At 36.4% G+C, this 23622-nt stretch overlaps 1 protein-coding gene across 1 annotated transcript; it reads left to right on the forward strand.

Annotated features, from left to right (window-relative positions):
• The first annotated feature begins 1621 nt into the window (after window positions 1–1621).
• Window positions 1622–21663, forward strand: LOC134847080 (transient receptor potential cation channel subfamily M member 6-like). The gene is made up of 7 exons (XM_063864526.1): window positions 1622–3080; window positions 8233–9058; window positions 11268–12262; window positions 13318–13487; window positions 14722–14997; window positions 17381–17571; window positions 20537–21663. The coding sequence occupies exons 1-7, from the start codon at window positions 2099–2101 to the stop codon at window positions 20760–20762; spliced, it is 3666 nt and encodes a 1221-aa protein (XP_063720596.1). The 5' UTR covers window positions 1622–2098; the 3' UTR covers window positions 20763–21663.
• The last annotated feature ends 1959 nt before the right edge of the window (window positions 21664–23622 follow it).

Below are 23622 nucleotides of genomic sequence, written 5' to 3' on the forward strand. Positions count from 1 at the left end.
TTTTTTCTGAGTTCTAAAAAACCAATCGTTTCGTTACTGTATTCACACTTTACCAGCTTTTTATTGGCTGTAGTCTCCGATAATTGTGTAGATTTAGTTATGATTGTTTATTTTTGAAGATTTTTTTCGTAGTGTGGCCAGCCAACAAAAAGGTACGAAAAGAGTTAACAAAGATGTTTTTTTTTATTTCCAGTTTCATAAAGGTCTGTCACTTTTTATCGCGCTCTTTGAATTGCAAGAATGTTTTATAGCTGGCTCTTTTTTTGATAAAGCTAGCCTGGTTTGAGAAAATTTGAATTTTCTCAAATTAAATTGAAACCATTCGGTCTCACCTCAACCAATGCTAAACGCGTCGGGGTTTTAAATGCCAATTAAATTTTTGCAAACAAGCAAACTGAGGTTTTACTTTTTCATAGATTTTTTAAACACCTATGTTGGGTTTTCATGGAGCTTTGACACCTTGAACTGCATTGGGTTAAAAGAGCTGATCAAACTAATCAGGATTTTGTATCGACCGCTCTTGAAGAGTGGGAAGGAACTATGACGTAGGTTCCGTTTTCAATTTTTTTCCAGCCAATTTTGATCGCCATAAAGAAAGATTGTGGTGGTCGAGAGGGGTAATATATTCAAGCCCAAAAAGTTGTGATTCGGATTCTAACAAAACTTCAAAAAGTTCTAGAAGCTGGCCTCCAAATTAAATTTTCCTCAATTTTTACGTTATTTTAGATTCTTTGTTCTATCCATTCTAATGGTGTTCCACCTAATATAATGCCCCTTTCCAAGGGCGGCGGATCTAAGATTTTCTTGAAGGGAGCAAATTTTCAAAAAAAAATAAAAGTTTTGTCGACCTTTTTAGATTGATCAAATTGATTTTTCGAGCATTTCCAGAACACTACAAAGACCTTCTTTTGGTAAAATTTTCTGCGCTGCAAAAAATAGGTCAAAAATCCTGTTTTTAGATTTTTTTGACTAAAACAGCGTTTTATTTGGCGCGCTCGTTTCAAAATTTGCATATATTGGCGCTTTTAATTTTTTTTAGGGTTGGTCGCCGAAAATGGATTTCATCAAACAATAGCAACGAGGAGACCCTTTAGTTGGTGAGGGGGTCAAATCCCTGAAGGTAAGAGTGCGTCCCCCCTCTAAATCCGCCCCTGGCTCTTTCCACAAAAATTAATCTCAGGAATTTTGGACTGTTAAATGATGAAAAATCAATTGACATTTTTTTCGCTTTTTGAATTCTTTTCCTTATTCAGTGTGGTCGGAATATTTGGCGCTACTTGCGAAGCCTCCGGCTATCCTTGTTGTCTTTGCATTTAAATGGTTGAATTTTTAAAATCTAATAAATGCAATACGATGAAACTTAGAAATTCCATTGAAGTAGTGATAACTAATCACTTGTCCGAACTTTATTGTTAGTGGCTGTTTTTAACCGATTGTGAAATGAAAGAAAACTGAACACTTTATTAACAATAAATTGAAGATCTAAAATGAAGTGTGATAGAATATTAAAGCAAATAAAATGACCTTAAACTAACATAAATGCAACCATAAAATAATCTATTGAAGTTCGTCAAATAAATTTAAATTTATTCGAAGCAATCTTCCATTTTGCAGAAGTTGCTGGATTTGAGCATATAAAGGAAGCATTTGATCACAAGCGTATCGCATTGCAAGTAACGGTTGTATTCTCATTCCGACACACCAACAGTAGGTGTAAAGGAAAAGACGCCCAACTTACTATATAGTAAGCGAATACTTTGGTAAGGGAGGCAATAACAAAACAAGCACTTGTAGGGTAATTGTTGGCGCTGAGTTGAAATGGTTAAAGGCCCAAGGAACTGGTTCCAATAGTTGGCAAATATTGCGGATTATTTCACTTCGAATGTTTATAACCTAACCAAATTCTTAGCCAGAAATTTTCAAATTGCTCTTTCAGGTTATTTATGGCGCTTATTGTCAGTAAATTTTAGTTTTAGACAAAGCCCTCATGGCTTTTGTAGAAGTCCATTTTCTACAATTATGAAATCAAGAGCATTATTATAAATTGAAAATTTGAATCAAGTCTATTTGATAATCAGTGTCCCCGATTGGAGCAGACATGAATAAAAAAGCGGCGCGTGGGAATTTTGACACAGGTGCAATAGCGACAGAGAAGCAGGAGATGAAGTTTTTCTGTGAGAACGAATATTGCCGCAAGACTTGTTCCAACTTTGTGCCTGACATCAGCAACAGAAGACGGGGAAGATGTTCCGGCTGTCTGTACCTCAAATCAGAACACATCTCAGTGCCCCATCTAAGACGATGGACGGTAGACTCAAAGAGTTGGCGGCCAGACATCCACATGGAGTACATAGCATGGCAGTCGTTCTTGAAAGTGACGCTAAACGACGAAGTGAACTCTGTAGAAAAGGAGGCAGACATAGCAATATTGGCCAATGACACTCACCCTAGACAGCTATTAAATGTTATAACCCAGAGGTGGGTGTTGGAGAAGCCTAGCTTCGTAATAGCAGTCTCGGGCAGTCAGCGACACTTGTCTTTGACTGCCAAGCAATCTACCAGATTCAAACGAGAGTTTGTTAATGCAGTCGCAAGCTCAAAATGTTGGGTGATTGGGGGTGGAACTTTGTCAGGCGTTGACTATTTGGTGGGACAAGCACTTCGTGAACTGCAGTTCAAACGTTGGATAGTCGACGACGAAAACGAGTTCTTTTTACTCGGTTTGGTGAACTGGGACTGTGTGGATATAAAGACTAGACTAGACAAGAAGTTGAAGCGTAGTGACCATTCTAAACTGAACTTCATGATCAAACATGGAGCTGTTGACGCTTCTTGCACAGAGGACCAGTTCATGACTACCCTGAACCCCTTATATTCTCATTTTCTATGTGTCGAAGGTGGCATCAAGGGCAAGCCGTTTCAAGAGGCAGAGTGTCGCAGCGAGTTGCTGTCTTTCATTGCGAAGCCATTTGACGAGTTTACAGTTCCCACAGTTCTGGTTGTGGTGGGAGGAGAATTGGAGACGCTCAAAGAGGTATCGGCCGTTCTCACTGATGATGTGCCGGTCGTAATCTGCGAAGGTAACTAACTCAACCTAGAGCTTCAATTTTCTTTTTGCTTGGTCTATGTTGAATACTGTCATGTTCTTAATTTTCTGAAGCGCTTAGATTTTCAATTTTTTCTTTAGCTGAGCGTAGCTCATTTCTTCAGGGCTACGCTATAGTTCTAAAATTTTCGATACCGTTTCACGTAAGCCTCAATGTTAAAATGTTTAAGTTAATTGCGAAGCTTATGTCAAATAAAAAGCAACCAAATAATTAAAAATTGGACACCATGGGCAAAACTTTTGCATGCAAAATTTCGAAGTGCGGAGGGGCATAGAAAAGGAACCCGGCTTTCAATGCGAAATGCTACTTCGTCTCAGTGCTTGTTCCCAACCATGTGGTGCGAAAGAACTCTAGAATCTGTTGTTTTTTTTATAGCAAAGTTGTGTCACGAAAAAATGTCAGATGGCGTCGAATGATTCTATACACTTGCGAGAGCAGGTGTCTTGTAATCGGGAACTTTTTTTTTCACGTAAAAAGCTTTCCTTGCTCGTTCTTTTCTTGATTCATTTCTTTTTGACTCTGAACACCGTCCATGTTCGTTTCCACTTGGACTAGGGGTAACGAGGTTGCCTTTTTACACTAAGGTCTGGGGTTCAAGTCCTGACTTGACCATGTTTTTCTTCAGCATCAATGAAATTGGGAAAAAAATCCGAGAAAAAATGAATTGTCGGACTTTCATTTGTCTGCTCAAGTTTTGATCGGCTTAATTGCCACATCGCGGATTTTGCTTGTGCTTTAAGCAACTTTCATTGTAATTATAAGTTGTTGTTCACTGTAAATTCAGTTGGGACTTAAAAATTGATTTCGGCTCAACTTCGCAAGGGTATTGCAATCAGGTACTAGACTTTTTTCCCGTAAATAAATTTGCTCACAGAATGGTTATTTTAGAAGGAATGGTGAATATCGCTTTTGACATGCTCAATTTCTTGAAATTCAAATAAAACTACCATCATTTAAGTAGCACTTAGGTAAAGACTTTCAGGGTCTAATTAATTTTTCAAAAAATTTCTCGAAAACCACTCTCTCGATTTTTTTCGGGTGCGTGGTTGTCGCCCTAGCTTCTGTCGGTTCATTTTCCGATTTTTCTAAACGCACATTTTATATGGCAGGCTTTTTATTGGCTTAATTTTTAAAGCATGGGTTATGATCCAATTTAAACAGTTTTTTTTCTGTAAATGAAAGTTCAGTAGTTTGTAAATTTACCAATTCTGATTTTGCGTTATTTTTTGTTCTTTGTTTTTTTGAATATTTAAAAAAGTTCGATATATCGGCTTAGTCAACTTTTATTACGTAATTTTGAGGGCCAAATATATTCGTTTAGGATTATGTGCTTCAGTGTGGGTGGGTCGTAAAACTTTTAAAACTTCATGAAATTTTTTATGACAACAGTTTTGTTTCCGGCTCACCAGGTTTCAACCCAAAATTGTCGCCTTTCTTGCCGCTCGGTAAATTTTTTAAGTTGCTTTTAAGGCTGTTTATGAACTTCATCCGATGCAACCATGAACTTAATTTTTCAGAAATTTTTCCGACTTCTGTCTTTTTTTAAATGACTATATTTTAGCGCAATGTGTAGCGTAATTCGAAGTTTTTCAAGCTAGTTCAATACTCGCTGTTGTGCTCTGCTACAGGTTTTCATCAAAATGAGTTTCTGTGTGAAACAAAAATTCGGGTGTTTTTTTTTAGCGTTTTGTCGTTTTTTTAATACGAATCGGTGGCTTTGTATCGCAAGTGATGCGAAGCTTAGTTTCGCCTCTGTGTTTAATGTTCAAGTTTCTAGAATGTTTGCCTAGACTGAACTTCTATCGAGACAAACGATAATATAGTTTTTAGTATACTTTTTTCATTTTTTCTTTGATTTCATGTTTTTTGAAAAGCGATGTCGAGATAAAACGGTCTGAATGCGTTAATTTTTCCTTACATCAACCTCCATTTTAAGCTGAAATTAGTGTATTGTGAAGGTTGTATATGCACTTCAATTGTGTTTTATTTCACTTGAGAGAGCAAGTGTACTTTTTACCGGGACAATTTTCCCGTAAACAATGTTTCTTACGAGTTTGTAAGAAATTGTCCTTGTTCTAGCGTGGAACCTCGATACCTTCGAGGCTCTTCTCGCTTGTTTTCGAGGCTCTTTCTCGCGTCCTCTTGGCACAAGCTTGGAGTCCCAGTGGAACATTTTTGTCTGACTATCATTTTTCTGCTTGTTCTGTCGCTTGCCTGAGAACAGCGAATCTATTTCCTTGAAAGAATCACATTTCTTCTGATTCAAGCAGTTTCAACTATCAGTGAAACGCGTTCTCTACTGTGTAAATTAACCAACTCTGATTTATCTCTTTTGTTTTCGTTTTGATGGTTTCGGTTTATGTTATATCGGCTTAGTTACTTCATTTTCGGTGCTTTAAAAGACAAAGGTATTTTTATGTTTTCAGTTTTAATGAGGCCTAAATAATCAGGCCGTCAAATTGAACTTCATGTTAGACAAAATTTTGATCTTTTGATGGCTCTATTTTCGATTTTTTTCAGAGTAATGAACGTAGTGAAGACTCTTATATAAGTCTTGCTGATTTTTTTTTGTTTTTTTTAAGGAAAATTCTTAAAGTATCCAATAAGTACAGATGTGCCTTCATACGTATGATGCATTTATGAATGCACTTGGGTACATATGGACTGTTCAATTGAAATTCATCTGCTAAAAGTGACGTAAATAGCACTTTCCTAATAACGATTTCTAGTTTTGATTTAGATTTCCAGCGGAATAAAATTTTTAGATTTCCAGCGGAAAAGAACTTAAACTGTTGATCCAGTTTTCTCAAATTGGATTAATGTTATAAAAAAGCGCCAGTCACAAATCGGTCTAGAAATTCAAAGAGCTTAAATGGCATCTATTTTTTTCTTTGAAATTCAAAAGATATTTTTTCAACGAAGTTAGTGTTTTTTGTTTACTTGCGTTCATTTTTCTTTTCCGACCTTTGATTGTCTTTTTGTCAACTTGTCGCTTCGACATAGCGGCTTCCTTTTCAAGTTCTGTCCGCTAGCTTGCATTGCTTTGTTTGTGCTGTATCGCAAGTGTTGCGAAGCTCCGTTTCACCATGCCGATTATCATTACAATTAAACAAGGTGAACAATTGTTTCACTCGTAAAAATTGCTGGTAACCCTACGTCTCATTCGTAAAAATCCCATTTCCTTCCACGTTTTCATCTGTAGAAAAAAACTATGCTACTGAGTCGTTCGAAAAGTTTTTTCTTAATTAAAAGTTCTCTGCTTCAAATGATCTGAATATTTAAGCATTGTATCAGCTGTTTTTACCTCATTCATAAATCGTAATTTTAACTGCCTTTCCATCTACCCAAAAAAATGCCAGGACTTAATTTTTTGGGCAAGCTTTTTTGGGTTTGGTTGGTGTCTGCTAAAACTGGTAAAAACTTGTTTTTTGCTTTTTTTTTTCAGGATTGCACCGGCTAAATCATTTACGCCTCAAATGGTACGGGCTGTGTTAATTTACTTCTATTCTATTTTTTTTTTATGGAAACTCTGCCGTCGATTTTCGCAGTTCTTGCAATTTTTCTTTTTTTGATGTTTAGAGCTTCGTTTTTTCGCTGGTTTGCTTAGTGTGAAATGGGTTCCGTTGAGTCCTTCGCCTGGTTTGAATTTTCAACAACGACTTCATGAATCAGTATTGTGTTCGCGAATTGAGCCGGTGCTCCTAGTGAAATCGGTTTTACTCGAAGTTGATTACGCTTGCGATTATATCCGCTTTTCTCAAATCGGAATATAGACTTTTTTCGATTTAACAGCTACTTTTACAAAATCACTTGAATCATTTATGATGCTGTTGTGCTGGTGACTTGCTAAATTTTATGAAAATCCAATCATGACTACCGGGTACTAGTTTTTACAACTTCTTTATCTAGAACTCAAACCATTTTATGTATAATTATATAGTATTGATATTAATTTTCTTGTGATGGTTTTTCGGCTTCATGGTTGTCGACAAGCTCTGTCGGTTTAGTTTCTAATTTATGTAGTCTACTTTGTATGCCTTAGTTATATAGCTATCGTGGATCCTATATGGGCGTTACATGAATTTTTTTCTTATATAAGACTCTGGCTCTAGTTTTTTGAAAGCCCCACTTCAACCCCACTAGGACCTTTTTGAAAATTTTAAATAGTTTCAAACACGAAAAACAAAAACGTTTTTTTTTTTAATTTCTCGTTTTTCCATTTCTTTAATTGTAACATTGCTCGAAATTTGCTAATTTTTTTAAGCTTCCTGGTGCACTCATCCTATAATTGTTGTATTGCAAGTGTTGTATTGAAAATTATAAAATGTAAATGTAGCAGTTTTTTTTCTAAATTGACGCTCGGCGTGTTGTTCTATCGCGAGTGGTGCAAAAACTGGCTTCGTCTTTCAGAAAGTGTCGTGTATCAGTTTCAGGTGGCAAAAACCAAGTAAAGGTCATTGTCCGTAGTTTAAACTCGTTAACCGAAAACAATAGAAACAAAAGTTTGGCTTAAACAATATAGATGAATGAAGGTATGGCTTCAAGATTCAAACACATTGGTTTAGAATTGTAAATCACTTTACTGAATTTAAAAAAAAATGGTTTTTGTTTTTGAATGCCTTGATTTGCTACGTGTTTTAGATTTCAGTCATTTAGTAAAAAAAATCTGTTTCATTATTTTTGATAGCAAAGTATATTCTGTTGGTGGGGAAGTATTGTTAATTTTTTGAGGGTTTGATTATGAGAAAGCGTTCTGTTAGTTTTTAGTTACCCGCTGCATTTTTTAGTTTATGTTTCGACGATTGAAAATGGGTAGGAACTTTGTTTTCGGGTGTGTTTTTTTTTGAAGCGTAATTAGGTACCACAAATAATCATCGGAATGGGTCGAGTGATATATCATATCCAAGACCCTTTCAGTCGTGATTCGAACGGCTGTTAAAAATATTCAAAAATTTGTCCCAGTGCTCAGAAAAACAGGTTTAAAGATATGGTCGAGCGGGTAACGCGATCGAGTACCGCTCGTTATATGAAAAATTGCTTTATGTAGACTCTTAGGTTGAAAAACTTCGTTTTACTATGAAGGGATAGATTGTAAAGAGAATGCATTTTTCTGCTGACGTTGTAGGAACAGGTGGTGCGTGTGATGTGATTTGCTACGCGCTAAAGATCGCAGAGCGGGCTGAGTACAATCAGTTCACAGATGAGCAGGAGCTTTACCTAATGAAACAAATGGAAGCAATCCTTGTGCGGCCGAAGCGCAAAGGAACCTTGTACTCGGAGGAGGCAAGTTTCGAAGCAGCGATCGAGTTGAAACATCTGCACAACTGCATTGATAGGCGGCGCAATATCTTCATATACCGAATCAACCTTTCTTTGTCCATGCCTCTCAATCAGTGCATTTTGAAGGCATTGCTGAACGGAAAGACAGCACAGACTAAGGATCCAGTAGAGCTGGCTCTAGACTGGGACAGGTGTGATGACGTCATAAAAGATATTCTGCAGGCAGAAGGAGGAGACATGGGCGAGAAAAGGAATTTGAATAAACTGATGACGAAAGCTGTGCTGGATGACAAAATGGAGTTCATTGAACTCTTCATCGAATTCGGGTTCGAGTGGCAGAGGTTTCTAACTCCTGCTAAGCTTGGATTTCTGTACGCGAATGCCATTTCAAAGCAGGAATCATCTCTGAGACTTCTCCTGCAACAGCGTTCTTCAAAAGATTCTTTTAGATTAAAGGACGTGTATCAAATAGTGTACCTGTTCACCAGTGCGAAGCCTGAGTTATACGTTAAGCAGCTGAGTGATGAGAATCGAGTTCTTACGGTGTTCCAGGATCCCTTTCGAGAACTTTTCATATGGGCTATTCTGACAGAGAGAATGGAGGCATCTCAGTTCTTCTGGAGACATTGTCAGAATGGAGTTCATCTTGCTCTCATAGGAGCAGCTCTCTGGTATGTTTTTTTCTCTAATTTTTAAACGCAGTGAAGATATTTTTAGTGAACGTTTTTGTTGCGACCACTGAAAGTGGGGGAAAAACGTTGTCTTTGTATGAAGTTTGTTTCCCAGCCAAATCAGGTACTGCAAATAATCATCGAAACTGGTCGAGTGATTTATCAAATTATAGCCCTTTCAGTCGTGATACGCACCCTTTTTCAGTGTCGAGAAAAACCAGTTTGTAATTGGAGAAGTTTTCCAGCAAATAAAGCAAGCGAGTAGGCGTTATATTAGAGAATGATGTTGTTTACGCTGTGAAGGTTTCAAATTTACTCAAGAAGAACTAGTTTTGGAAGCTTTCTGTAACGCTTTCTTATAAATAAAAAGTGTTATTTAAAAAATAAATCGGCGATATATAAAAGTATCCAATCCCTTTTTTGTTTTTCTTCTTGTTTCTACTAAAAATAGGGGAGCACAAATAGTTATCAGAGTTGGCTGAGTGATATATCATATTCAAGCCCCCTCGGTCGCAATTTGATCGACATCAACTATTTTCAGAAGTTTTTTCAAGGTAGAGAAAAACTGGTTCGGTTTTTTTGCATTCTAGCCTACTTTCAAGCGAGGAAAGCGAGAGTAGGGGTGACAGCGGAAAAAAATTTCTTTAAGCCGTTCAATTTTACTCCAGGAAAATTAGTTTTTAAAGCCTTCTTAGCGCTTTCTTGGCGATTTTTTTTATTCTCCAAAATTTGTAGTCGTTTGGAGACACTGACAGTCCATTTTGCTTAATTTATTTATTTTATGAGCTTTATTATGTTTCCTCTCGTTACATCACGCCAGAGAACAACCCAAATTCGAAAAAAAATAAATGAATGTGATCGAAAGGTTCTGTGCTACTTGCACAGTAGAAGGCTTCTTTGGTTGTTCCGGCCAACGCAAGTGAGGAGGTTGCAATAACCAGAATTAATCATCCGAATGAGTTGCATGATCTTTGATGTTCAAGCTGAGTTAAAAAAAATACATTACTGAGTTAAGAAAAATTGTGTTATTAAAAGAATTTTTCGGGTTATTTGAACAGCAACCTGCTATCCTTGTTTTGTTTTTTGTTGCTTCTTTTTCTCAAGTTAAAATTTTTTGATTTCAAAGTTTTCCCTGGAGATGTCTTCAAACATCAGAGAAAATTCTTTGGCGCGATCAAAATAAACACAGGAACAAAGAAAGATTAAAGAGAGCAACCTTGTTACTGAATCCATTTGCAATTCAAAAAGGTACCGTTTTGCCTAGTTTTTTACAGTATTTCAAATAATCATCAGAATGAGATGAGTGTTATATCATAAACAAGCAACTTCAGACCTAATTCGATCGACATAAATTTTTTTTCCGAGGTAGAGAAACGCTGGTTTTCTTTTGAATGGTAGTCTAATTTCAAGCGAGTAAAGCAAGCACGCAGATGACAAAATTGAAAAATTTTCTTTAAGCTGTGCAAATTTTTATTTTACACCAGGAAAATTAGTTTTCGAAGCTTTATTTACCGCTGTCTTATCTTAAGTTGTCAAAAACTCAAAAAATAATCTGCAAAAATGTTTGATTTTTTTTCAATTTTTTTCTTTTGTAGCCAACTACAGTTGATGATATCTATTTTACTAACGTTCTAAATTTTTGACTAGTTTCATCTGTCTGACAACGAAAAAAGAATTACATGACTTTGAAAAAAAAAGTGTTTTTATGAATATGGTTGGAGCTTTCTCTGCTACTTGCACGGCTACTCTTGATTTCTCTGACTGCTCTTGATTTCTCTTGGACTACTCTTTATTTCTCTTGGTTTTTCCGAGCGGAGGAGGCGCTAATTTAAACTCAGTTGAAGCACTATCTGAAACTCAAGCTAATAACATCCTAAATAATGTATAAAATATTTTACATTTCGTTTACTGGCTTAAATAGCTTTATCTCGGGTTTTTGGCCTACCATCGCAAAATTGGTCTGAAATTTTCCAGACTGTTTATTCTCGAAGCTTGTAAAATATAGTTCGAATCACGAAATGGAAATACCTTTATTTAATATGCTCATTATAGTCTATCACTCTATCTCAAACGCTGTTTTTTTGCGAGACCTAATTTTGCGTGAAAAACAAACAGATACGCTTTAGTGAAGCACTATACAGTTTTTTGCATTATTTTTGCGTCAAAGCTTGAAAGTCAGGTTCCTTCCCACTGTGTGCATGCTGTTTAGGAAAGCAATCGCTCTGGTTACACATTCAGTTGACGAGACGAGAATAGAGGAGTTGCATGAAAATGCAAAAGTTTACCTAGAATACGCTCTTGATGTGTTGGAATGTGCTTGGTCTGTGAACCAATCTCTGGCCCATGTAGCTCTGGAGTTGAAACCGTGGCAATTGGGACGCAAGAGTTTACTCGACGTGGCAGGGTTTATTGAGGCTAAACAGTTCATTGCTCATCCATTGAGCCAGATAGTTCTCGAGCACCAATGGAAGGGTAGATTGAACTGTACCCTGAGTCACGTGTTTATGGGCCTGCTTTTCCCACCATATCTTAGCTTCATCTCTGTGACTAAAAAACTGATTCCCTCAGCACCAGCTGAACTCTGGCTGGAAGATAAGCCCTTCAAAAAGAAAGAACGGGATCCAGATGATGAAGACGATGACGACGACGATGACCACAATCATGAGAGCACGGACTTGAAAAATGGACTTGACGAGGGGTTTAATAAGGAAAAAAATGCAGCATTCGTTCCAAAACAAAATGGGGATAAAGTTACTGAGTTGAAGAAAAAGTTTGAGGGGTCAAGCAGAGATGAACTAGTGGAGTTGACTGAAACACCAGTGATAGAGCCTGTGGAGCCAGAGTGGGATATTCCAGATGAAGGCGACGAGTTGTTGGACAAGCTGGCGCTATTTTACGGAGTGCCGGTCACAAAGTTTGTAGTGCATCTTATTAGCTACATGGCCTTCCTTATCATCTACTCTATGTTTTACGTCTTCTACTACACGGAGGACGGAACGCGAGGCTTCTATGAAATAATTGTACTGTGGGTCTGGGTGGCCTCCTACCTGGACTTGATCCAGTCCTTAGTGGCCCAGGATGCATCCTGGTTCATGAAGATCAAGCTCTGGATCAAGTCAGAGTGGAACATATTGGACTTCTGTTACCTCAATATAGCCCTCTGCTCCTTCGCCATGCACGGATATTACCCCAAAATTGTCAAAGGTAACCAAAGCTTTCAAGTTTTACTGAACTATTCTGATTATTCAACCATATTTTTCGTTGACATGAGCCGCACTGTGCATAAAACAGACAAGATTATTTTAGATCTCTTAACTATTCTGAAGTGAGCAATAATCTAGACTGTTCAATGAAGAACTCTTCAGATGAGGTCACATCGTGTCATATGCATTTTGATGTTTAGACAGTACTTGTTAGTTAGTTTTAACTAAATTTTTCGTGGCCCCCAAAATGAACTTGAGATATCGTAACCATTCGTTGCTTGAATACCTTGCTTTAAGAATGTCAAACTAACTTTGCCAGATTGTTCGAACTATCAACTGAAACTTGGAACCACAAAAATTAAAAAGTATCCATCCATGGAAATAATTTGAGACCAAAGCTTCGAAGTCAGGAAATCAAATGAAAGATTTCAAGGCATTAAAATGTCAATAAAGTTCGAAATGTTCGATGCGCAGATAAATACGACTTAACTACCCTTGTTTTTCTCTTCTATACTTTTTTGTTTCAGGTGGTCGCTTGTTGAACTGAAATGCTCTTAGGAAACCCCTCAAAGCAATTTGCTATTCAGAAAATTGAGCAAGGTTCAAGGGGCTATCAAGTAATCGGTTTTTTGGAGATCAAAATTGCAAATAAGTTGGTAAAAGCCAGTTTTTACTAAAGCAAGCTTTTAGTTTGAATCCACTTATTGTATCTATAAACTGTTTTTTTTTGGGTATCAGTAACGGGCTTTTTTTCGCCTTTGCAGAAAATTTATTTTCCTGGTATATTTCGATTTATAAACTATCCAAGCAATCTCTCGATTTGAACATTTGGTTTGTATTTTAATGGACCAGCTACTGATTTAATACTATGAATGTTACGACTTTATACATCAGCTGTTTGAACATTCCATGAACAATTTCTAATTTGAGATTGCTATACCCGGGTAATTAAAGCACATCTATTGCTGCGTGTATTTTTTATGGGAGGTGGTGGTGCTCTTCAGCATGGCGGGTGGTCGAATGCTACTTGTTTTAAAAGTACTTGTGCGAGTTTAGGCTGGTATGGAATCGTGTGTTTACTGATGTGGATCCGGCTGCTGCGCTTCTACACCTGTTCTCAAGTGACTGGACCCATGTGGATCATGATCCGGAAGATGTTGGTGGAGCTTGTCATCTTCCTCAGCATCCTAGGCATACTCATTCTCGCGTCTGGAATATTCCTCAAGGTATTCAAGTGTATTCAAGATTTCCTGTAGATCATCAATACTTTTACAATCGTCTGTTGGCTTTGTATGTTTTATATAACGTAAGTATGATTTATGGAAGTTGGAGTTTGTAGACGGAATGAAGTATACATTTAAATTGATACCTGTAATTTAATGCTTACTGTAAGTCATAAAACATTACTGCATGTTTGGCAATGATCGTGTGTATTTAATGAGTACTTTGTGCACTTGATTTTATCATTCAAATAAAGCTAGTATCGCATATCAGAAACAGGTAAATGGTATGTTGTGTTTCCTGTTTTGTTTCTTGGTCCCCATTTCAAACATTTTCAAGGCCTATGTGCCACAATATGACCGTTTGTCAAGGATCAGAGTGGTGAGCCACCTAAGTTTAGCTAATTCATTCTCGACTTGCTGACAAAAGCGCTTTTTCGATCATATCCGATATAGAGGGAAGAGCTAAATTTCCGACTGAGAAGTTTTGGCTCCTTCAACATTTGTGGTTTGAAGTGAAATATCGTGGTAGCTACTGGCAAAGAGATCACTAGCCACATATTCCAGTCCCACTGTTGAGTCTAAATTGCGAGGAACGTTGTCTCCATTTGACTCAACTCAAAACGAGTGGCGTTCAAGTTGGTTTGCAGAGATAAAAACTAATTTGTATGCAAATAGTAAAGCAGTTGGAAGCATATTCACGCGTATGTGCGTTTGATTTAGAGACGGATATTTTCATGCATGTCTTCAATGCGGATTATGCGGTCTAATGAATTCAATATTTTGTCGAAATCAAATGCTAAAACTGTATCAAATTCAACGAAATATTACAAATTTGGAACCTTACATGAGACGGAATCAAAAGCGGAACAAAAACTGTTGGTCTATCAAATGATTATATGCTACCTACTCGTAGTATCAAACCAAATTTCATATCGCTGTAATAGTGTAAAAGAGCTACGTGATTTTCACTTATTTATGTAGTGATGGTTTTTTTAATAGGAATTCAGTATTTGAATTTCAAAGGGCTTCGACATGATTTATTTTTTTCTTCGAAAAATGAAAATTCTTTAATATATGTTGGCTATGTTTGGAATGTCCGATGTTGTTTCACCTTCAAGCATCAAGTAATGTTCATAGTGGGTTTCGAAGCAGCAAACTCGGGGTTGAAATTTGGCTTCATCTTTGTAATCTCTGGGCGTTTTAACAGCAGCATTAATTGTGTTTTTTGTGTGTTTAGGGAATGATGAATTCGTTCAATTACGAGGACGCCTACTCTGGGCCTGTGAACAGCATGGAGATGTGGTCGTGGCTGTTCTTGCGTCCCTTCTTCATGTTCAATGGGGAACTGTTCATGGACGCAGTGCAGGGGTCGGTGCAGGACCTGAACATGCCTACGGAGGACAGAGACAGTTTCCTGTTGCTCTACTTCTTCACCATCCTCTTCATCATGTTCTTCGGAAATGCACTCCTCCTCAACCTAGTCATCGCCATCTTCGGAACCATCTATAGCGAGGCACGTTCTCAGCTTATCTCTCATCACTTCAAACTCAATATCTATTAGCTCATATTGCTAAACTTAGTACTTGTTAGAGGTACCAGGTACTGTAATAGTAGGAAAATGGCAGACTTGCTCTTCTTTGAAACCCTATAATTTTGATGAATTTAAACCGCTATCAAATTGTTGTGACAGAGCGAATGGGTAGCAATAAAGAAGAAAAGAGATAGTTCAATTAAACTATAGGTTTTGAAATATCTTTTAATTCATTTGAAAATGCCTAGTTCGCGGAGTTTTATGATGATTACGTGCACACAATTTCGACATACTTTCATGATCGATTGAACTGGGCAAATTGGTACTATTTAGGTTTCTGTTCTGAAATTAATGCAAAAGTGACAGCTAAGTGTCAAAATATTTCGTTTTCAATCAAACCTAATCTACTGTCTCAGATTTAAGTTGACATGATTAGATTTCAAACTGCGGTGGTTTCGCAGTTATTTACACGAGATCGTTAAATAACTATAATTGTTATGTTACAAATCGTTGAAATATATGGTGAAACGAAAGGTTGTAATCTCGTTAGGGTCACTCCTTCCTTGCAACCAAGCGTTTGTTCAATTGAAGAATGAGATTGTGAACTTATGTGGTGTAACATATGGCGAATAGAATATTCTTCAGCCTAGCAGAACTGGCTTGGCACTTACTTCATATCTCTCTGATTCCACTTGCTAAAAGCATGGTGAAATGTCAATCAATTTGAATTTACATAAATAGCAAATGAGTAGAGGTTTGCTGTTCAAATAGCACAGAATTCTTTGACTATAGTCGTTGAAAAAAGTTTTTTTTTGTTAAGTTAGAAAAATCACTGAATTATTGTTCGAGTTTTCAAAGTTTCGATACTTTCAATAAAAAGTTAATAAAAACTGTTGGACATTTACATTTAAATGAGCTTTGAAAAATGCTTTAAATTTCAATGAACGAAGTGAAGAAAATCATTTAGGTCTTGTAATTTTTAAATTTTCAGGAAAAAATAAAAATTTTTCACGTTTTAATTTGATTTTTGCTGGTTGACTTAAAGTTCAATTGAAACAATTTGCTAGATGGAAGTCAAATTACTTCTTTCAATAATGGAAGTGAAAGTGTCGCGAAAAGCGTGAAGATCTTATAGTTTTGAGAATGGATTTCGCTGCGGAATAAAAAATTTATCGATTGATCCTGTTTTCTCAAATTGGATTAGGTTTCTTTAAAAAAGTATATCATTACACAAGCAATGCTTGTGTTATAGTATGAACTATCTTTTTTTTTCAACCTAAGTGGCAAACATAGTTGCGACGCAAATATTGTTGCGATAAAATGTGTTCATTTTGAAAGGGTTCTTTTTGATCAATAACGATTTATGAAGTACCGGCAATGCTAACAATTTTAGCACAGACTATTATTGTTCCCACTTTCGTAACGAAAATAACGGAATATTTGTGCTCGGGTGGTTTTTTTTTTCTTCAGACAAATTTCGACTTTGCCATGGAGATTTAGGCGCACAGACAATTCGTGCGCCTAAATTTCGTATAGCCTAAATTTCGCCTAAACGATAACCGGCTCTAAATATCGTATAGAGTCCTACCCTCTGTTGGCAAGCTCGCAACACGGTGGCGCGACTGCGTCGGTCTATATTATTGGCTGAATTGTCTTTGGCCGAATTGTCTGGACGCGGGAGATTTAATCCAGTCATAGAAATCATTTCAAATTGGTTAAAGGAAGCTGATTTGCCGTAATCTATTTGTTACTAGGAGCGAAATTTATCTTTTTGTACCTAATATGGCGTGTGGGGGGATGATTTCCTCAAAAAAAAAATCTTAAATTTAAAAAAAGTTCATTAAATTTTTATTTCGTTTAATTTTTTTCATGTTATTACTGCCCAATAGAATGCTCTGTAAATTGAGGCATGTTAGTTGGCAAATTTCTTGTTTTCATGTTTTCAAATTGACTGCTAAATCGTCATAAATGGCGTGCGTCACTTAAGAAACTTTGTTGATTCAAAGTTTTACTCCTTCAGTTTTTCCCAGTTGCGTTATCGGTCATATTTTTGCTTGTGCATGCGAAGTGTAACTTCGCGTCTGTGTAAAAGAATCCTGGAATTCAGCGAAAGTTAACGTGGTTGTAAATTTTTCTATGAAAATCGAAAAATAAAAATATTCCTTGAGTAAATTAACACTTGTACTGTTTGTTGGCTATTTGTGATCATATAAGAGCTGATCTGTTTAGTTTAAGTTTTAATGATATGTCGTCACTAAGCTGAAGTAGCCCCAGTCGTTTCTGCTGTACATAACAGAAAGGTATTTAAGGCTCTCATTTCGTCTATCTAGATGGTTGCGTAATGAAGCGGCTATGATGTGTTTAGGTGGAGGGTATCTCGGACATGGAGTGGAAGAATGAGATGTTTCTACTGGTGAAGGAGTACGAGAACAAGCCCCATTTCCCGCCTCCCTTCAGCATAATAGAGAGTGTCATATCCCTCATCAAGTATTTTCTCTCCCGCTCCTCAAAACTCACTCCAGAGGAGTTGGAAGCCGAAAAGAAGAGCTCCGAAAGGTACTTCATGAAAAATTCGCCGAACCAAGTACTATTTCCAAATTAGGAAAAATTTAGGTCTTTGCATACGATTATGCGTACCAAAGAAAACTAAAATCTTTAAAGAGTCGATGAACGCAGTACAGACTCTTTTATAGGTCGTGATTTTTTTCCATTTTTTTTCTTTCAGGAAAAGACTTTTTTTTCAGGTTCAAATTTTTAAGAGTCAATGAACGTAGTTCACTCTTCTATAGGTCACGGTTATTTTTTTTCCGTTTTTTTTTTCAGGAAAAGCCTTTTAAAGTTTGTTCAGGCTCAAATTTATTTTTTCGCTGTTTGACTGTTGATTTCCTTGAAGTTCACTTCATTTCTTTGGTTAAAAGGAAGGCGAACTTCAGTATCGAACAGTAAAAGTAAAAAGGTCACGAAAAACGTGATCGACTTCTTGTTTCGAAAGTGGAAATTAGTTTTCAGATTTCTATTGGTGCCTCAGGAGTCGCTTTTTGATTGCATGTGTTTTAACTTTGGAATAGTAATAGGTTAGTTAATTCAGTTGATGTTTTTCATTTCATCAAATGAACCGAAAAATATTATTTCTTTTAAACCACAGTACAACGGTTTCAGGAAATTTTCCAACTCCATATATCGTAATCTTTCTGAAATAAATAATTTATTTTCCTATTTTCTTTTATAGCGCTGCTTTTTTGTTGTTTTCTTGCTGGAGTTTGCGAAGATTAACTTAAGAAGGTTAATTTGACCTGGATTTGTTCATTTCGCGTTACCATAAGCAATCACAACACGTCTTCTTTTCGTTCTAAAAGAACCGGACAATATTCAACTGGGATAAGTGAGGTGTCAGTATCTATATCTAGTTTATACATTAGACGAGCTTTTCTAGCTATTGGTACCCAATGAAAGGTGGTGTTTAAAGATCATTTCACTTTCCCATTTAATTTGCAACTTTCTGTTGATTTTATTACACTAGCGTCAGCTTAGTGTATTATTAAGAACCTTCTTTTTTTCTAGCCTAAGTCGCAAAATTGGTGCCACTTTTGGGGCACCTTTACAGCTTTTTTGATAGCGTGTGCTTTGACGTTCGAATAGTAATAAGTTAACTCAGTTGATGCATTTTTAACTCATCAAATGAACCGGAAAAAAAACACTTAATTGTTTCAAACAACATAACAATAATAAAAACTTAACTCAGAAATTTTCTGACTCAATATATCTCCTAATTTTTTTGAAATGCACAATTTCGACATAATGTGACTTTATGCTTTGACATGCAAAGTTGGTAGATGCCTTCAGTTCGTTATACTCCAAATTTTTACTTGCAAAATTTTGTCCATTAGTATTTGATGCCACTTTTGCTGAATGGCATTGGAAATTTATTAGCATATGTTGCTGCTTTATTCCTGACTAGTGTTTTTCGGTAGTTAAGCGTGGGTGGCTGAGTGGTTAGTGCGTGAGACTCACAATCTATTGATTGCAGTAGGTCGCAGATCGAATCCTAGACCTAGCCGAATTTTTGCTTATTCGAGGCTTAATTCTATTTCTTATTGCACTTTCTAAAGCTGCTTTTTGTCGTGTTCTCGCTAGTGTTTGCGTGGCGAAGCTTCGCCTCTGTGTCAAATATGCCAAGTTGATAAAAAATAATAAAAATTATTGGTGCTTATTTTTAAGCTAAGTTTTTGTTTTGGTTATTTTCTCAAAAAGCGGCGTATAATTTTTTATTGTTTCACTTGCGAAAGCAAGTGTCTTGTAATCGGATACTAGACTTTTTCTCGCAAGCAATTTTTCCTACATCTGAATTTGTTTTGAAGTTACTTAGATAGTGAACCTTAACAACTTCGAGACTGCTTTCCACTTGCCCTAGAGGTAACGCGGTTGTCTCTATAACCCAGGTCTGGGGTTTGAGTGCTGGCCGGACCTTTTTTTTAGTACGGTTGAAATTATATTTAAAAAAAATTCCGTGCAAAATTGTAATATCGGATTTTCTTTTGTCAGCCTACATTGTAGAATTTTGTTGTGCGGGCAGCAATGTTCGCCGTAGATGCAAGTGTTTTTGATGTCTTCTGTAATTCATCAAATTTAATTTTTCGCGGTTTGACTTTTGATTTCTTTTAACTTCACTTCATTTCTTTTGTTAAAAGGAAGGCGAAATTCAGTACCGAACAGCAAAAGTAAAAATTTCACAAAGAACGTGATCGACTTCTAGTTTCGAAAGTGGAAATTTAATTTTATTTATTCATACAGTTTTCTCAAATTGAGTTAATTTTATCTAAAAGTGCCTATAATAATATGCTCTTGAAATATAAAAAGCTTTTAGGCCATATTTTTTGTTAGAAGTTCGAAAGCTGAAATTTTGTCAAATAAGTTATTGTTTTTGTGTTTTTTTTTGCATTCATTGACTCTTTTCCAACTGTCTGTTGGCTATGTTGTCGGCTTATGTTTTATTGGCCTTATTACCTTGATTTGTTTCGCTTCAAGGGTAAAAAATGATTTATTAAAATTCATGTAGTTTGTCTTGCAAAAGTTCAAAGTTTTAAAACTTAATTGCTCAAAAAATTTTATGTCATCAATTTTTTTTTGTTTTCGGTCTAATGAGCGGCTTCGAGCGGCTGGTTTTGCCTCAATGAACGCATTGTCGGCTTAGTGGCTGCTCGTTAAAAATTTCAAGACAATGCTGGTTGTGTTTCTTGACTGTTGTTCTGAGTTTTTTTACCCTCGTTTTTTCCCTAAATATTTTCGATTTATTATTTCAGTTTTTTTTCTATTCGCTAGCTTGCAATGCTGTGCTTGCCTTGTATCGCAAAAGATGCGAAGGTCCGCTTCGCCTCTGTGTATAGAAGTTGTTTTCAACGCATGTTTAGTTTTTTCAATCATTTATTCGCTTTTTTCAAATATTTGCTGTTTATTAACTGTGTATGCAATGGGAAGTTTCACCTACATGTATTCGTATAACATATGATTTTGTCGTGTTTAGGTTCAGCGTGTTCGAGGACTACTGCATAGACGTGACTCTCAAAGAGAGGGAGACGAGACAATCTGCACTGCAACAGGTGGAGAAGACAATCATGTGTGTAGATACTCAACACAGCAGACTGTTCGACATGGACCTCACTATACATGAAATGGCCAGACTGGCTCAAAAGTCAAAGAAAAAACACAATGCGGATTATTCTTCTACTACACTTCCAAGAAACAAATGAAACTTCTGAAGCAGTTCAATAGAATGCTGAACTTCTAAACTAAACAAAATAGAATAGGATAAGTGGGATCATTTAATGTAAAGAGTGGTGGAGGCTCGGATAATGCACAAGTAAAACGGCGGTCAGGAATACTGTCATGACAATCCAGTGGTGCTGCCAAACTCCTTTGACATGTTTTTTTTTTCATCCCGATTGTCAAAGACGTATTTGATGCTCTGAGTATCTCTATCCCTTGCTAGTGCAGTAAGAATCGGGCGCTTTAGAATTGCATACTACTCACAACTTAGCTCAAGTTTCCTCTCAGAAGTTCGCTTCGCTTCACCACCAATTTCAGTTGTCGCATAACAGGTTGAAAAAAGGATTGAGAGCATTGCTAACTTAAGTTTCACAAAAACTTTCTGCCGAATTGCCCATAACTCAGATACAAAGTTTTCTTTATGTTAATAATTTTGAACTGAACTGGCTGATTTTGATAACAAGTTATACGAATTAATTTCTGACAATTTTTGCGCTCCAGCTTAGAAAATGTGTTTGGGTTTGGAAGCAAATTATTAATAACTCAGTGAGTATGGTTCAGTTCAAACGTTTCAATTTTTTAGTCTGTGACGGTGCTTGGCGATATTTCAATTTATTAGAGTTTGGTATATCGTATTTTAAGAATCAATTGCTTAAATTATATAATCGAAGTTTTTAGTCAGTCATTTTATCCATTTTTCTGTTTCTTTCCTCTTTTAAAAACCGTCAACAGTAATTTGAGATGATATTCTATTGGTTCTTGAAGTTTTCTATAATTAATCATGAAATAACAATCGTAGGTTTGTACTAAATAATAGTACGCTTCAGGAAATTGCTTTATCTGGCTTTCTTAACTTTGCAAATCTGAAATTTACTTATTAGTATACATCGTTTTCTCGGTCTCGATTGCCGAAGAAAGAGTGCAATTGCAACCATTAATACCACTTTTTACCGATTTTGAAAAAGTTAACAGAATTTATGATCAAGGACATATCTTCAGTATCCGAGTCGTAGTTTTTGCACTGCTAAGTAATTGGTGCTTGAACAGTTCAACTAATTAATAAAGTCTTTTACCACAGTTTTGGATGCGCTCAGAAACCATTCAAATGTTTTACAAAGCAGCTGTTTAGCAAAAAATATATATAATTTTTGTCTTTTCCAATAGAAGTTGCACATTTTATGTGCACATCATAATTTAGGGTTTCTTTTGCCCGATTTTGATTTTGCCCGATTTTGAATACATTACGAGGCCAAACTGCATTTTGTGAATTGTAAGCGGATTCCGCAACAGGCAGAAACCAGATTTGTCGCGGAATCCACAACATGGCTATTTTTCTTTGATCTTTGCTGTTTTGAATTCCTTAGACAAATATCTAAAACACTATTGCTCAAAATCGCTCCAAAAACAGGCAACTTTGCGGAATCCGCAACAAAATTTGTAGAATCCGGAACCAGTTTAAGTAATCCATTAACAAATAATAGTATGTGTTTAGTAAATTTAAGCTCGAGGAATCCGCAACTAAGTGGAATCCGCAAATTGTAAACGGAATCCGCAACCTGCTAGGGGAATCCGCAAGCTGAAAGGGGAATTCGCATAAATTTCTGGAATCCTTTCGCATTTGCGGAATCCGCCTACATTCGCGGAATCCGGAACAACAACCTATATTCGCTCGTTGCAGAATCCGCAACAAAATCAATGTGCCGACAAAATTAACGCTACAGGTATTTGTACGCGGAGTCCACTGAAATTTCGTAAGTGGAATCCAGGTACATTTAAGAACATGTTTAAATTCTTGTCTCTGGAATTCAGGAACATACAGACACAAAATTGTGCGCTTATCCAGTGCAAAGTTTGGCCTCGCAATGTAGCTGTCTCTTTTGCTTAACGCTTGAGATAAGTTCCTTGCGATGACAAACATTTTTGTCGATACGCGAAAGCTCGTTGAAATGGTAGGCAGTAATTCGATGTTTTTCCAAACTGTTTTTAAGGGGTTGCTCGAGGTAAAAGTTTTTGATACCTCAAATCAAGCTGAGTCTGGAAACATCAAAACGATTACACCGAGATGAAGCGGAGCTTCGCACCACTTGCGATACAACACACACATGTAAAAAACGTTAGTAGCAAAAAAAAATTGAAAGAAAAGTAAGTGAGCCAAAATTTTTGTTTATCCCGAGAAAAATCAAGTAGTGACCCAGTTAACGCTGCAAGGACCTATTTGATACTTTTTGATTTTGTTATACTAATATGGGATGAAAAAGGTAATTTCAAAAGTTGGTATTTGGTCAAAACCTTAGTTGCTTCTCTTCTAAAATAAGTGAGAACAGTAAAACCAATAAACCTTCAAAGTTTCAAAACTGACTTTTCTAAAAGATCATAACTTTTTATACAAAAATAGGTCGTACCAGCTTAAGCAGAGAAAATTCTGTAAACAAGTTTCTCGACTGACCATATAACCTGAGAATTGAAAATAAAAAAAATAAAATTTTTAACGTAAATCAGGGAGTCGCCGCTTCTGCAGGAAAAATTCTCGCAAACGGTTTTTTCAATTGAACCCTTCATGTTAGTCAAAATCTTCTACCAAACGGTCAAAATTCAGAAATTTGACTTTACGAAATCCATATATTTTTTTCTGCAAAAATTACGACGTGGTTGCTTAAGCAGAGAAAAGTGCAAAATCTGGGTTGCTCGATTGAACATTTAACCTAAAAATTGGCAGTGTAGTATTTGAGAAAAGTCAACAAATTTCAGAAAAACAGTCAACAAAAAAAACTGACAATTCCGAGAATCAAAGCTTCTTTTTAAAAAAAAAACGAGAATCGGGCATAGCGGCTTATGCAGGGAGCA

This window comes from Symsagittifera roscoffensis, chromosome 1 (genome assembly GCF_963678635.1).
Source record: "Symsagittifera roscoffensis chromosome 1, txSymRosc1.1, whole genome shotgun sequence".
Lineage (NCBI taxonomy): Eukaryota > Metazoa > Xenacoelomorpha > Acoela > Convolutidae > Symsagittifera > Symsagittifera roscoffensis.

Bases quoted from the DNA above. Each gene is read 5' to 3' on its own strand.
- LOC134847080 (XM_063864526.1), top strand. From the start codon at position 2,099: ATGAATAAAAAAGCGGCGCGTGGGAATTTTGACACAGGTGCAATAGCG. The intron at 3,081-8,232 runs GTAACTAACTCA...CTGACGTTGTAG, and splicing joins GCCGGTCGTAATCTGCGAAG to GAACAGGTGGTGCGTGTGAT. The intron at 14,998-17,380 runs GCACGTTCTCAG...TGATGTGTTTAG, and splicing joins TCGGAACCATCTATAGCGAG to GTGGAGGGTATCTCGGACAT.